Source organism: Micromesistius poutassou, assembly GCF_964030765.1.
Source record: "Micromesistius poutassou genome assembly, chromosome: 4".
NCBI lineage: Eukaryota > Metazoa > Chordata > Actinopteri > Gadiformes > Gadidae > Micromesistius > Micromesistius poutassou.
Genome location: NC_140274.1, coordinates 9592843 through 9608724, shown reverse-complemented (window position 1 = coordinate 9608724; position 15882 = coordinate 9592843). Strand labels below are relative to the sequence as shown.

The 15882-nt window shown below is 42.1% G+C and overlaps 1 protein-coding gene across 1 annotated transcript; it reads right to left on the bottom strand.

Annotated features, from left to right (window-relative positions):
- Positions 1 to 7778: 7778 nt before the first annotated feature.
- Positions 7779 to 14167, bottom strand: LOC311341924 (sodium channel regulatory subunit beta-4-like; the record flags this gene model as incomplete). The annotated part of the gene is made up of 5 exons (XM_084466734.1): positions 7779 to 7878; positions 8504 to 8633; positions 9466 to 9685; positions 9929 to 10092; positions 14074 to 14167. 5 exons carry the CDS (start codon positions 14165 to 14167, stop codon positions 7779 to 7781), a joined length of 708 nt encoding a protein of 235 aa, XP_084322860.1.
- Between the last annotated feature and the right edge of the window lie 1715 nt (positions 14168 to 15882).

The following is a 15882-nucleotide window of genomic DNA, read 5'->3' as shown; positions in this document are numbered from 1 at the left end:
CTTCAAAGAGAGAGAATCCCCCAAGACAGAAGCCACATAGAGGAAACAAAGAGATGGGATGTGCTTACATCTCTCTCTCTCTCTCTCTGTCGCTGTCTCTCTTTTTCTCTCTCTCTCTCTCTCTCTCTCTCTCTCTCTCTCTCTCTCCCTCTCTCTCTCTCTCTCTCTCTCTCTCTCCCTCCCTCTCTCTCTCTCTCTCCCTCTCTCTGTAGTCATCTGCAGTGTCTCTGCACAGCCGTGCCAACATGACCATGATCAAGGGGTTAGGCGTGTCGGAAGCAAGGGAGACGCCGTCGGGTGTGGAAGACCAGATGACAGCGCCAATCAAACACTCAGTCTGTGCCGCTGTGACCCCCCACAGCCCTCCTCCGTTTCACGCATACACACACACACACACACACACACACACACACACACACACACAGGTACACTACGTACACTCAGCACATAGTCTGTTAGTCAAGTGACCAATTGGAAGCCGTTTTGAAGGGTGTAATCAGACAGTGAAGTGCGGTGAGGTTCGACGTTACTGATTGATACTGTGTGTTTACATCCACATGATGTACCGGTACATGTGTACCTGTGGATGTGCATTGGGCTTGATATATATGTATGGATTTCATTGTTTCATTACATAGAGAGAGAGTGACAATGGCAGACTATAGTCTGCCATTATGTCATTATTATGAGCAATATGTCCTACTCTATAGAGTAGGACATATTGCTCACTTCAAACACATTTTTCTACTGTCGATTAAGGTTGAATTTCCTATGCCTTCAACTTGGTGTTTTTGCTTAATTGAAACGGTGAAACATGAGCATGTGACCGTTGTGCGGTGTTATAAATGACACAACACAATACTAGGACCTGATGACTGCAAGGGCCTGGTTCCCATGTCTAACCAGCACAGCTGGATCCACAATTGTGCCAACCACATGTTCAACCACATGTATTTTGCACAAATTTGTTTTTTAGTTGTTATTGTATAAACTATGATACTGTTACTGATACTATGATACTGGGGGCTGTGACTACAGGAAATATGTCCTCAGTCACAGCACCATCTTCTGGTCATGAAAGACCAGTCATGAAAGTATAAAACGCTGTGGATCTTTATGGTACCTAAACACAATAAGAGACATCATTTTATTTTTCTCATCTTGCAGAATTATATAATTAAGTAGTTAAATGACTAGGAACGTTGAGATCTGCATGCATGATTTGTGCCCACATGCTGTCTATGATACGTTTAGTGAGAAGGCTGATTACCAGGAGAATTTACATCTTTTAGATGAATTCATACTGAATTAATTTATACTTGTGTATAAATATTTGCCAATATTGAGTGAATATGAGTTGAATTGTGACGTTCGGTGAGTCTGTGTTGTAGATAAATTAAGACACCAGAAGATGGAGACAGAGAGCCCCTCAGAGTCTAGAATCACAGGGTACAACAGAACATGTTTTTTCTGTAAACCTTACTCACAGCAGGATTGCAATGTGTCGTTTATAAGGTGAACAATCTTGTCCTATCCCACACTATTGATTGGCTCAACAAGTGTCTTCATCGTACAATGGGCTGCCATATAATCTTGCTATAATGAAGGAGTCTCTATTTGTCTGTCCTTCGTTCAAATAAATTGACAACCGTTCTTCCGATCGACTTGACACTTGACAAGTGTACTGCGGAGGTCCCAAGTAATTGCAATCAGCCCGTTCCAACCGGAACGTTGTGAAGGAGACTGCACTAGTAGGTGCGTGAGTGAGTGTAAAACATTATTATGCTTTCTGCAGTAGTCGTATACCATCACCTTTAATACAGAGCTGTTATAGGGGGAAACGCAGGTGTGTCCTTTATGCCCACTGGCATGGCGACAAACCTAACATTTATTTTCACATTAAAACCTCTGTGATGAAGACAGCTAGATAATGTTTATGTTATTATTTAGTATGAGATTAGATAGATCAAATAGATATAAAAAAGTAATTTTGTTCCTTATATTGAAAGCATTATTAGTAAAGTTATAGTAATAGTGGTATAGAAAATAATAGTTTATGTTTAAGTAATATTCAGTCCAACTGTACTTGAAGGGTTGTTGAATGTGGATGCGTAACCTTTATTTCCTTTCCTGTTTTCTTTATTTCTGCTTCCATATTTAGGATCCTGTATAGCAATATGATCTGTACTTAGACGAATGATTTGCTTTTCAATGCCATTCAACCATCACTTGTGTAATGGTTGATTATATATTTTATTAAATATGGATTCAACCCCAGATGTGCTGGTTGTACTCAAGAAATCCTTCTGACACATTCTCTGGTAAAGTGGGTTTGCTGGGCTGAATATAATCTTGACATTCTCGACAGAAGTGGCCAAGGCCTCTTCACCCTGCATTATGCATGCAGCTAAATATGTATGTCACACATGCTCTCATCCTCTCACTTTTGTGTCTCACTCTCCTCTCCCTCACACACACACACACACACACACACACACACAAATTATATTGATCATTGGCAGAAAAGAGGATCATCAAGAGTTTGAAATAATCGTTTTATTTTCCAGTTCAGCAGTTTGAAAATAAAAGAAAAGAAAAGCATCCTGCATAGTCAGAGAGCAGCATGAGCAACATGGACACACACAGAGCAGCGGCTAAACACTGATTGAAAGATAGATCTAGTTTGGTAAGTGGTTTGGGTGAGGGACTGCGGATGTGGGGAGTGTGAGTTTCACAGAGTGTGTTCAGAAATTGTAAACTGAGACAGTTCTGGTACTCCCTTGTTTAACTGGTACGATAAGAACGACACAGTTTACTCCAAGATACTTGTGTGATATCCATGGAGTTCCATTGATATCAGTGGTAAGTTTTGCTGATGTTTGAAATGTAGAAAGAAAACAAACACACTGGTTAAAATGCAGGACTGTGGCAACAAGTGAGGTTAATATAAGCCTGTGCTTATAATTTAAACACTAGCTGACTAATATTGACATTTCCTCTACAGTTCACCATAAATGTTATACAGAATAATACTATCATGCAATGTGTTATTATGATACTACTACAGAGCATGAGGCAGAATAAACATGATATTAGTTTCATCCATGGTTCTACATAACATACACAAACTCGTACAACAGAATTTAAAAGGAAACTTTCACAAAATACCTCTAAAATAGCTCTTTCTAAATGTGAATTTCTCATATCGAAGAGGAACAACAAGTCAAATCTTAACGTGCTCTGTTTAACAGCTGCTTCATATTTGGGTGGAACATTCTCTGGTTTAGTTCTGGTTACGTTCGGGGCAGTGTATACTGTTTGAAGCCGACCGGTCATCAGGTTTTCTCTGAAAGGGTTTGGAATGTGGGAAGTATTTAGCGGACATCACACCCTGGTCTGGCAGTGTGTGCTTCTGCCGCTTAGGCCTCAGGTCCTCTGTTTCTGAAGAGCAGTCATGTGACCGCTGCTGTAGGAGAACACGGCAGTGTAGTGGTGTGATGTCATCTTACGACATTGGTTCAGTGTACTGTATGAATAATAATATTAGGGTTGTTGTATGTATTTCGATGAGCTCTAGTTATTAGTAGTATAGCATCAACAAACCTCTGGTTAACTTTTTGTAGTTTGGTATTGTCATTAGAAGTGTCTGCCTCGTTACAATGTTGCAGTTGGATTCACTCGGCTAGAAAATAATGACATTTATTTACATTATTTGTAATGCTCTGTGATAGTCAACTATTCTCCCATGTGTACCTGGAATGAGCAGGAGGATCAATAATCTATTGGGTATAGAAATGTTTTGTAATCCCACCATACATTTATTACCTGGGATGAGATTTATATATTTATTACACAAAATAATGTAATAATAATAATAATAATACTGAGGTTTCAACATTGAATAAAAAATATTCAATAAGTATCTAAAGTGCCTGCTTTAGCCAAGTTGGCCTTCGTGCAAATGTAATTAAATCATGTTTTGGACTGGGGGTCAGAGGTCATATTGGGACCTGGGGTAATAGGGCACATCTAGTGTCCCACTTGCCCGTTTTAATTTAGTTTTAAACAATGGAAACAGGAAATGAGAGGGTTATTTAGCTGCCAGAAAAAGGGGTGGATTCGGGGGGTGGATTCTGGATTCGGGCCTGGTATGTATGGGGTTCCCACGTTAATGCTGGCAGAGATATCTGCAGACCATCAGCTCATCTCAGAGCTCATGCACACATGCAGGAGAAAACGACCACAATAAATGTGTGTATATTTATATGTGTCAAGGCAATGCAATCGATTATGTATGGATGTAGGTGGTAGCAGTTTGAGTCTCGTTACAATCTATACTGAAAGATACCACTTCAGATTTGAGATTTGGGGTTTGTTTCTCCTTTTTGTTGGATTAGCGATATATTATAGCACTCTCCTCTCCAGTCCATGGTGGAAACAGGCCATGATGTTCACTATAACAACTGTTTGGATGTAGGGAACTTTATGCATGTCAAGGGAGAGATGCAAACACAAGGATGCATCAACATGGCAGAGTTGAAATTCACATGCATGTTTCATAGCCATAAAGTCTGAAATGGAAGACAAGATTAGGACAAAACATATTTGAATTCTGACTGTGATGTTGTAACTGAATTAAAACTGAACTGAACAAAAACGCTATTCTTTGGAAGATTCAAACACAACGTAACTGGGTAAATAGCTTAACTTGTTCTGTGTTTGTGCGTGTGTGTGTGTGTGTGTGTGTGTGTGTGTGTGTGTGTGTGTGTGTGTGTGTGTGTGTGTGTGTGTGTGTGTGTGTGTGTGTGTGTGTGTGTGCGGTTTTAGTTACAGTAGCATGCATGGTACATTGCTGCTTGATTGACACATATATATCTGGTTAAGATACAAAAATAAACCCATTTGTGGCTGGCCATAAAAATGTGTCAACATAAAATGTACCCTAAGTGTGTTTACACTCCAAGTCACATCTTAGTTTACTTCAATTAACTTCAAATGGTGTTGGAAGCATTCTGATTGGAATCTCCTGAGTTATTCTGCCTTGTATTTGTGTAGTTTTCAAAGTCAAATATATATTATAGATATATTAATACAATTCCTAATTTATTAATATTTAGCGAGCCATTCATATTACAGCTATCATATTCCATGGTAGAGTCTAACAAGGATGTCTTCAGTACAACAGATACATTCGTGCAATGTAGATACATAGTTATCTGTGCAAGGGACAGACAGTGTCCCACCACAACTCCATTACAATGTCATAAAGTGCCAGTCCTCAGAAGACCACTTCTATTGCTTCTTCAGAATGCAAACATGGAACGCATGCACTCCAATATTAGCGAGCAGGATGAATATGCTAATTTGACAAATAGGCAGTTTGGAACAAGAATAAAATTGCTCCCTTGCAATAACGCAACCTCTAGTCAGCCAAGTACTGATCCAGATGCAGTTTGGTTAGGCTGAACCGCGGCATTGTGTTTGTGGGTGTACAGTATCATAGAAGTCAGTCACATAGAAGGGGTTCCCCACTGCAATAACTCCGATCTAATGCGTTTAAGTACGTTTTAAGGGGCTGATCATGTGATTCAATCAAAGTACTCACTACATTCACGATAACAGAGGAAAGCTGAACTGTCATGGCATCGCCACTAGGGGGCAGAAAGGGGATTTCTTCTCCCTTTGGCTGCTGAGAGCGTTAGTAGAGACACTGTACAGCAGCAAAATAATAGATCCGTATCAGAGTTGTGTTTCTCACAATTAAGCCTGGAATACAGACTGTGAGTGGTAATGGACATGTTGACCATTATAGTAGTATTGAGTATTGATGAGCTACATTTCTGATGACGCCTTTGTCTCATGAATCTCTTAATTCACAACATTAAATGGTGATCTAATGACTGTTAATGTAGCTCAACAGCTTACAAAGTGACAAAGAAGACAATACCATTTTTTTCTAAATACTAAAACAGCATGTCATAGTGCAGAGCAAAATAGGAATCAAATGCATACAGTGCGCGTGTATAATATATCCTTTACATATGAGACAAACGGCATGTTTAGGCTATCTTAGATTGAATGTACGTTGTTCCATCAGTCAGTGCTGCCACCATAACTGGGCTAACTGGTAAGTGATGCTAGCTGTCCTTGTAAATTTTTATAGCAGTACTGCCAATTGGGTGACGGTTGGTGAAGCAATGGCAGTTGTAAGAAGTCTTTAGAAAGCATGCTGTGAATGAATGTCAACTTCCGCCCTGACAGTTGTCCCTCATCTGCATTGAGGGATCACACATTGGGGTTTTGATGTGATGACACATGAGCTGATGTCAGAGAACAAACAGACGCAAATATGTTGAAAAAAATGCACACATGCTCAAAATGCATCAGTTATTAATCAGAAGCAGCATGATTTAAGTCCATTTGTTTCTAGGTGGGTATTTTGGCGTGTTTTCCCTTTTTGTATTATTTCTTTCATTTGTTTTTCAGTATATTTTATTGGGTTTCTCAAACAGGCACCTGTGTTTATCCTATGGAGGAAGTTATTTTCTTATCTAAAGCAAAGGGACCAAAAGTGGTGCAGAACGGAATCTACATTTTCTTTCCTCAGGAAGCGCATTTGTTGGACTTACCAGACCCTGCCACATTAAAAACCTTCCTATTAAGTAGGCCTATTACTACTGTTACTAAGAACTCTGCTACTACTAGTTTATAAGCTGAAGACTAAGGTATCTCTCTGTCTGCCCTCCTCAGCAAATACCAGACCCCTTGGTAAACATGTAGTACTGTGGCAGTGGTTACGGTATGAAGGTTTAAAGGTCAGATTACAGCCAGAGGGGTTTTCTGATTGGAAAGCTTATGTCTTCAACCAATGGTGAGCCATCATTTGATTGGTGGCAGCTGTTTATCTATTAACATCCAATCAGGAAATCTGTGCTTCATATGGTTGTTTATGCTAGGTTGTAAACAAAAAAGCTTCAGGTTTGGTCACGTGTCTTGCGATGATAATACCGGACATTGGCAGGAGAGTTTGTGCTGTCGTACTATCAGTCACATCACAGCATTAACATTACTGTATCAGTTAACATCACGGCAGTAGAGTGTTGGCAGTTCAACATAGTAAAGTGTGTGTTCCTGTATTCAATCTGCTGTGTTGGTCCGGGCGTTTGTGTTCTGTGGCTCTATGGACACCACAACAGAGAAGAGTAGAAAATCATCGATTCCAAACTCCTTGAAAAAGAAATCGTTCTCGGTTCTTTTTTTTGTTTCTATTATACTAAGAGCACGATCATACGTTCTAGTTAGAATTTTATAGAAAGGAGTATTCATATGAAATTTACTTTTTCAAATAAAATCAACCCAGCCGCTTGCTTGCTGTGTACAAGCCAACGTCGTACATGGCAAGAGTTTCCCGAGAGGCTTTCCTGATGACGTGTGTGTGTTGAAAGCCGTCGTGTTTTACAGGGAGAGATGTGGAGACTAGCCAGGCTGGGATGTGAAAGGAGTGGAGAGGTCATCTCGGAGCAGGGTTGATGACGCAGGCTGCAGGTAGAGAGCTGCCATAGAGGCAGGGGCGGGCTCACTTCACACATTCCAAATTTCAAGCATGATATATATATATATATATATATATATGTATTTTTTTGTTAATATACATCTGACATGAGATAATGGGGTGTGCCACTCTTATGATACAACAGTCCATCTGTAGTGCTTCCTTCTCCAGACATTGTGAACACTGACCTCTATATACATATACAAACACACAGATGTGTACTCGCTCATGCCTTCGGTGTTCCCTTGGCATCGGTGCCTTTGGCCGTCGTGTGTCCGTTCTCCGTGTTGTCCACCCCTGCCGAGGAGCCCACCAGACACTCTTTACTGGAAGACAGACAAAAACATATGAATGATTAGTAAACCCGTCTAAATAAACTATGTTGATGAGCCCCCCTCCCCCACTGTTGAGAGGGCTCGTTAACCAAACAACGTGCATCCGATAGGTTTGAGAGATGTCTCCCTTAAACCTTAAACCATAGACCTAGAAACATAGGCGCCACACAGGGCTTTGGTCAACATCGTAGGTCAACATCGCCACCCTACTAGAGAGGCCTGTAAACAAATATGAGTAAACGGGGACGCTGCAGTTATTCAGGATGAAATGCACTATAACGTTTACATTTCTCAACGATTTCAATATATATTTTTTAATTCAATGGGTTTAATTCAGGTTTATGATCTATCTGGAGTAAAGATAATTAAAAATATATGATATGATGAAATGTTTTATATCATGAAATGATGATGATACAAACAACTCATTTAAATTTGTTGACAAGTTTAGGGGCAGTAGACAGGTTTGGATCTCCTTTGGATCTCCTTTCATTCTGAATGTAGGAATACCCACTAGAAATTTTACATATAATTGAGAAATATTTGACACAAGAGCATATGTGAAAGCTAATTTTCCTGGAGAGAAGCTACATGATTGTGTGAGTGCTCTGCTTACTTCTTGTCGTCTTTCTTCAGGATGAAGTGAACGACCAGCGCCTTCACCACCATGAAGATGATCAGGAAGCCGATGACTCCGCCCACCACGGACACGATGATGGTGGTCAAGGTGTTGTCAATCTCCACCACTGTACAAGAGAGTCAAAGTACAAGTATAAACTACAACTATAAAAGTGTAAAATGTAGCCAAAGCAAAAGTTAAATCAGGAGGACGACATAACCTGTCTATTTCTCATCGCTCTATGTTGCTTTCAAAATTTGCACACTGTCATGGCAGGCCCCTCCCCTTAATTTCTCAACCAATCAGGACCCCATGCGTTTGAGTGCCAATGTGAGTGCCAATGTGCAGCGTATGTCTCTCATTCATGCTTGTCTCTGTTGTTTTCATTGAGACTCATTGCAGCCCTCCTCCACCCCCTTCACCTCTGGGACTAAGCGTGTGTGTGTGTGTGTGTGTGTGTGTGTGTGTGTGTGTGTGTGTGTGTGCACACACACAAACAAAACACGTAGTGCTACAACAAAGTACATGTGTAGTGCGGCAGAAGCCTGTACAGGCTAATATGGAAACCACACCCAAAAGACATTTACATATAAGAATACAAAACACACGCACGTAAGCACACACACACACACAAAAAAAGATATGTATAAATAAAAAAACAATGCAGGACAAACTTAGAAAATCAAAACAAAATACAAAACATTAATAAAAAAATAAAAAATAAAGAAGTTTAAACCAGTTACAACAAATCAAAATGTAGGGATAAATATATATGGGTTTAGACTTAACAAGCAGAGAGTCATCTTACATATATGAACCAAATTATTATTTCAAACTAATTGCTTATGATAGCATAGAATTACGTCTCTTTTTGTACACAGATAATGTGACAGATGAATCAAGTACATTTATAGTTTTCATTCCATAAGAAGACTCCACGATATATTATCACCACACACCTTGGTCCACCACCCGCAGCGTGAAGGTGGCGCTGTGGTTGCGGTTCTTCTCCTTCAGGTTGCGGGCGAAGCACACGTAGTCGCCGTCATCGTCGAAGGTGATGTTGTACAGCAGGATGGAGATGTTGCTCTTCTTGGAATTGCCCACAAACTCCACGCGCTCGTGGAACACGCTGAAGCGGGGGTCAGCGCCCTCTGCGGCAATCGACCCCTCGCAGAGCTACACACACACACACACACACACACACACACACACACACACACACGTTTATAAACACCTCCATTCATTACAATTCAGAGCTTATGTTGTTTAACCTCATCATTGATTGGAGATTGATTGGAACCAAGCAACATTTTTTAACAAGCAACGTCACAAAAAAAGATATGGATCTACTTTTCAGCAGCGCTCTTTTTTCATGTGCGTGGTGTGGGAACAAGGGGAGGAAGCACGTTGGGGTCCTACCTTCTGCATGGTCCCGTTAGCATCGTAATGCCAGTTGAAGTAGAGCTTTTTAATGCCGATGCAGGAAGAGTAGGTGCAGGGAATCAGGACCGTGGAGCCGTTCATGGCCTCCATAACTGTAATCTTCCCCGTGGAAACCTCCAGTCCACTGACGCACCAGATCCCTGGAAACGGAGAACAGGACCAGGCCAAGAACACATAGAGAGAAATGGTTTGTAAAGGGAAGGAGAGTGTGGCCATTTGTTGTTTTAAGACCTCAGAAGGGCTGAAATATAGGATCAGCTTTATAAAAAAACTGAATGAAGTAATAAATAACATAATAATAATGATAATGAAGTAAAGTAATAGCATAAATATGAATGTCCCTCATAGTTGACCCTCACAACTAGCAATAAAGCCTATATTAAACGGTTTTCCTTACATGGTCACATGGTGGAACAAGAATCAAAGACATAGATGTTACATTTTATCAAATGTAATTCTTTCCTGTCATATTATTATATATCATATTACCATATTACCACATGAAGGGATGATTTCTGATTAGTATAGCTGGCTAGGAGGTTCCCGTTATTAAGGGACAGCTGATCGTATGTTCAGATTGTTGTTTTTGGACACACACAAACACCAACACAGACACACGCCTATTTATAACCCCACAGCGTCACACTGCTGAGGATAACATTACGTGAGTGTGCATGAGTGTGTTTGAGGGGGTAAGTGTTTGTGGACCAGATTGTATCCAAATAGAAATGTGTAATTCCATAGCAGCAGTAGCCTACTGCAGTGGGATCAATTGTGCGAGGCATAGCTAATCAATAATCCCAGAATAACAAGGAAGTTCCTCTTATGTAAGGTCGGGTTCCCTGAATCATTCCACCAGGGAGGCAAAGGTGATGTAATGGCCACTGTTGGAGTTGGGTGTGGTTTCATCTGTTGTGTACGTTGTATTGTATAATCGATTTCACTTCATAGGGAATTAAGTGTTTGATGTTTCAAGGTAGATCCTTTCTGTGATATAGAGGGATTGATGGATGGCAGCCAGAAGTTGACCATACCCTGAACCATTACTTTGTGCATTAGGATATGTGTTGCTTCCATTGATATTTTCCCATTACAATCCTTAATTATTTATGAATTATATCCCACAATAATACATGATACAAAGCATTCCTGAATTACTCCATACAACTGTTGCATTCCCCTACTGGCCTACAGATTCTCTCCTGTTCCAATCTTTCACCCCTCTCTTGGGCTTAGACATCAGAATGCAACATGGATTCATTGTTGACGATACTCCACCATATTGAGAGGACTCAAGAGAGGTGTAGTAATGTATGATTCTAAATCAATGTGAATATACATTTATATTTACGGCATTTAGCAGACACTTCACATTTAGCACATTTCTGGCATTTAGCAGACACATCACACACCGACGGTTAGGTGTGTTGCTCAGGGACACCTCAACACTAGGAGGAGCCATCATCGAACTAGCGACCTTCAGGTTACCAGTCAACCTGCTCTACCTCCTGAGCTTTGCCATTTCCCACGTGACAAACGCTCCCGTAGTTTTAAACACAACAACGTCTCCCCATAATGACAAATCATTTCACCATTAAATACTTGACAATGAGGGGTATAGAGAGAGGAGTGGGGAGAAGGAGGAGAGAGGGGAGCTAGAGAGAGAGAAAGGGAAGGGAGAGAAGAGGGGGGAGAGGGGAGAGAGAGATGAGATGAGTAAAGAGAGGAGAGGGGTGAGAGGGGAGAGGGGTATAGAGTTAAGGAGATATAGAGAAGAGGAATGGAGTGATAGGAGGATGGAGATATGTTGGAACAAGGGAGACATAGGAGAAGGTAGAGGGATGAGAGATTTTCTGGAAGGCAACTCACTTAAATAAGGGTGACGATCAGAGATTAAATGAAGGGATGGTTAGAGAGATACATTTAGGTGAAGCAATGGAGTGAGCAAGGAGTTGAGAGGGAAGTGACATCTTCATTCCAAGGTGAGAAAAGAGAATTATAAATCGACATGAACCGGAAGTGGCCGCACCCCCTGACCAATCGACAGGCAGGCATGTCCTTGAGTTTAATCCCATTCAGGTTTCCTGTGGTTTATCTGCTATGTTTGCTGTATCCCTGCTGGAAGGGATTCAGTGCTTTACATTTGAATACTAAGGGTTAATTTTCGTCTTTACATTTTATAGTGAAGTTAATAAAGTATTGTTATTCTTCTTATTAATGTTGTTGTGGTTGTTGTTAGCAGTAGTTAATTGTTTAATATGATTATTATTATTATTATTATTAAATAAATGTATATGATGCCTGAAGAAAAGAGCAATGCAAGGTGCTACCTACTACGCCATTCTTCCTGACCGTGAACAAATGACGCACATAACCATAGCAATGATCAGTGATCTTCAAAGCTGCCCCAAGAGGGCGCTCAGTCGCAGGGAGACATAGTCACTAATCAAACATTTCGGTTTTTAATGCGTTTCATAATGTCATACAAGCGTTTTGTTTTTACCAATTTACATATGCATTCTAGCTAGTCTTATATAAGTATATCACAAATAACAATGCAAGCTTTTTGTTCTTTTTGGGTGTTGTTAATGGAGACTAGCAAGGCATGTGTACATTATTGGGGAGATAGGTGTTAAAAAGGGTAGAGGTATTTAGATGTATTTGTCCATGTGTAAGGGAGAAGCTGAAGATAAGCTGTTTTGCTCTCTTTATACCGATCACTCTACACCCTCATGGTGGAAAAAAAGAGAAGTAGCAGTCTATAGAAATGTACAATAATGAAAATTACTTCAAAGGGGTATGCTAATTCAGCCATGACATACTTGCCAACCTACATGTATGAAATAAATGCTGAACTATTAATTATATTACATTTTCTCACACTCCAAGCATATATTACATTTTCATAAGATTCCGAGTATGTTATAGTATACCTTATATTTTATGATACCAACAAAACCTATTGTTCAATTTGGAATTCTTACTTATTTTTTAGTTTGGACAGTACTCAACATTAACACTCAACATGTTAGATGTCAACATGAGGTTGAGATCTGAGGCAGAGGAAATTGTGTAAGAAGCAAACCATGGCAAACACTGGGGTTGCAGGGTCTGGCATCTCCCTCAGTTCCCATCACATACATATGGTTTCAATTATGGGAAAAACAATCACACCATCCAGCTGACTAAAGCTGGAACTAAGTGCTTTTCCACCACCGGAACCAGGGTCTAAATTAAGTGTGTTTGGCATCTGATGTTAGGATTTCTGCTACAGAGTTACTTTGTAAAGCAAAGAAGCCAACTGACATTGATTGTTGAAGCAAACTATGTATTTCACTAAACGACCACCAGATCTATTTGATTGTAGCCTCGCTCTCTCTCTCTCTCTCTCTCTCTCTCTCTCTCTCTTTCTCGCTCTCTCTCTCAGCTAAAAAGGCAGAATCAAAATGGGTATGTAAGCTTCAAAACTCCCGACCTCTAGACAGATCAAAACACCAATGGAGTAAACAACAGTATTTTTTCTATAACTTATAAGCAATGTCTACAATTATTTTCACTAACTACTTCAATTGTGAAAGCTTTTGAGTAGGCCTACAAAAAACTCCACCCCTGTTACTGTTTGAACACAGATATTACATTGTACATCAATGCGCACAACATATATCTGCAGGTGACTGCAATCTATACATTAGGCACATTTTATTTTAGAAAATACTATTTCTTCCTCCCTACATACCGTAAACACTAATCAACGTGACCTTTGGTGTCATTGGAAGCGACATGGGACCAACACAAGGAACACGCCTGTATGAAAGTTGGGGAGATAGAGGATGTGAGCGTGTGTGTGTGTGTGTGTGTGTGTGTGTGTGTGTGTGTGTGTGTGTGTGTGTGTGTGTGTGTGTGTGTGTGTGTGTGTGTGTGTGTGTGTGTGTGTGTGTGTGTGTGTGCGTGTAATTAAACAGAATTAATTATAGAGCAGAGGCAACAGAATTGGAGCACAGCAATTTAAATATGGAATCGACAGCTAGATTTCACTAGCGTCTTAACGCGAATGCAGTCACGTGGTTATATTAACAGTGGTAATAACAGCAACAGGGGGGACATGCAGTAATGTCACTCACCCAGCAGCACTGACAACGCCAACCCAGCATGGAGTAGATCCCCCGATCTCAGTCGTCCAGAGATTCTGGAACCTCGGCCACCCGTGGATGCCATGACACGTCTATCCGTCTCTTTGTCCGCCTGTCCTTCTAATTAATTGTGTTGTCTGTGAGTCGCTCTGGTGGCGGTCTGTCCAGGTGGAAGCCAGTACTTGGTAGTACTTGGACTCTGTATTCACTGTGGTGTGTGTGTGTCCGTGTGAGTCCTCATAACAACACAGAGGAAAGACCCCTACTGGGCAGCCCAGAGCAAGAGATGAAGCGGGGGAGGGGGGGGTGGCGGGGGTTGTCCTGAGTCTGAAGTCCTGCTCCTGGTCCCTCCCTCCCTCCTCGCCTCCTCTGCACCGTCCCGGAATGTGTGTCGGGGGGGGGGGGGGGGAGAAGAAAAAAATCAATCCCTCTTTTAACAGAGTGCAGCCGAGGCTCCAGCTGGTCCTTGCAGTTGTCAGGCAGAAGATGGAAACAAGAAAGGGAAGCCAGACGAGCAAAGCAGCGCGGGTCCTCTCTCTCTCTCCGCTCTCTCTCTCTCTGTGGCGCACGCCGTTTACCTACCGATGGTGTGACACACACGCTTTGGGTCGGCGCGCACGAGCGACGGCAGCAAGCGGCAGCGAGGCGTCAGAGGAATCCGTCAGGCAAGCGGTAAGGCGGCAGGTCTGCATGGAAAAGGTGGGGGGGGGGGCGGCAGCTAGCTGACAAGCATCGTGTGGAAGGGCGAGAGTTACGCGCCAAAAATGTGGTGGGAAATGAAATCGCTGGCGCTGGTGGTGGAGGAGGGGTGATGGTGGCGGTGGAGCATGAAAACGCTGAAGCACAGCCAGGCCAGCAGGTCGGTCGTCAGGAGAGAAGCAGGCGGGAAGAGGCACGTGTCTCCCTCGGCTGCCACGTCGACGACTGAGCCACTGAGCTGTGCTGCAGAGAGGGGGGGGGGAGCGGTACTCAGAGAGGGAGCGGGATTGGACGGGTGGGCGGGAGGCAGAAGAAAACGGAGGAGAGGAGAGAGGGGGGAGAAGGGGGGGTGTGTCGAGCTGAGTCAGCCTTCCTCAAGAGGGTCTCTGTTCACACATTCAAGCATTGTTTCTGGTCGCCTGGGATGGGGGGCTTTAGGATTGAACACACCCCCATGTTGCCTGGTATGGGGTGGCTTGACGAATGAACACACCCCCATGTTGCCTGGTATGGGGGGGCTTGACGACTGAACACACCCCCATGTTGCCTGTGATGGGGGGCTTGACGACTGAACACACCCCCATGTTGCCTGCGATGGGGGGCTTAAGGACTGTGCACACCCTGACAGCAGATACCCAGGGCTTGACACACACATGGTGCTCTCCTCTTTTACTCCTCTCTCTTCTGCTCCCTAATGAGTCTAATGCATGATGTCCATTATTTATTTGTGCATTTGAAAACCATTTAATTGAAGCTCCCATGTAGTCCTCGTAACACAATTGTAACATAGTCTAACTACTGGAGTTGTTTCACAAATGCCCATGAGAGGGTGAAAGCTTTTGTTTGTGAAACATCCAGTTGGTAATGTATGTCTCTCTCTTCCCATGGTCTTCCCCTACCTCCTGTACAGCTGGCATGATGGATCACCCACCCCGCAACTGTCCCACATATACCACACACGTGTATGAAAGCACGCACGCACGTGCACGTGCGTGCACTCACACACGAACACACAACCACAAGCGCACACACAAGTGTATGTATGCATGCATTCACACACAAACATGTGCATGCAAACTCTCACAAACAAAGGCACACAAA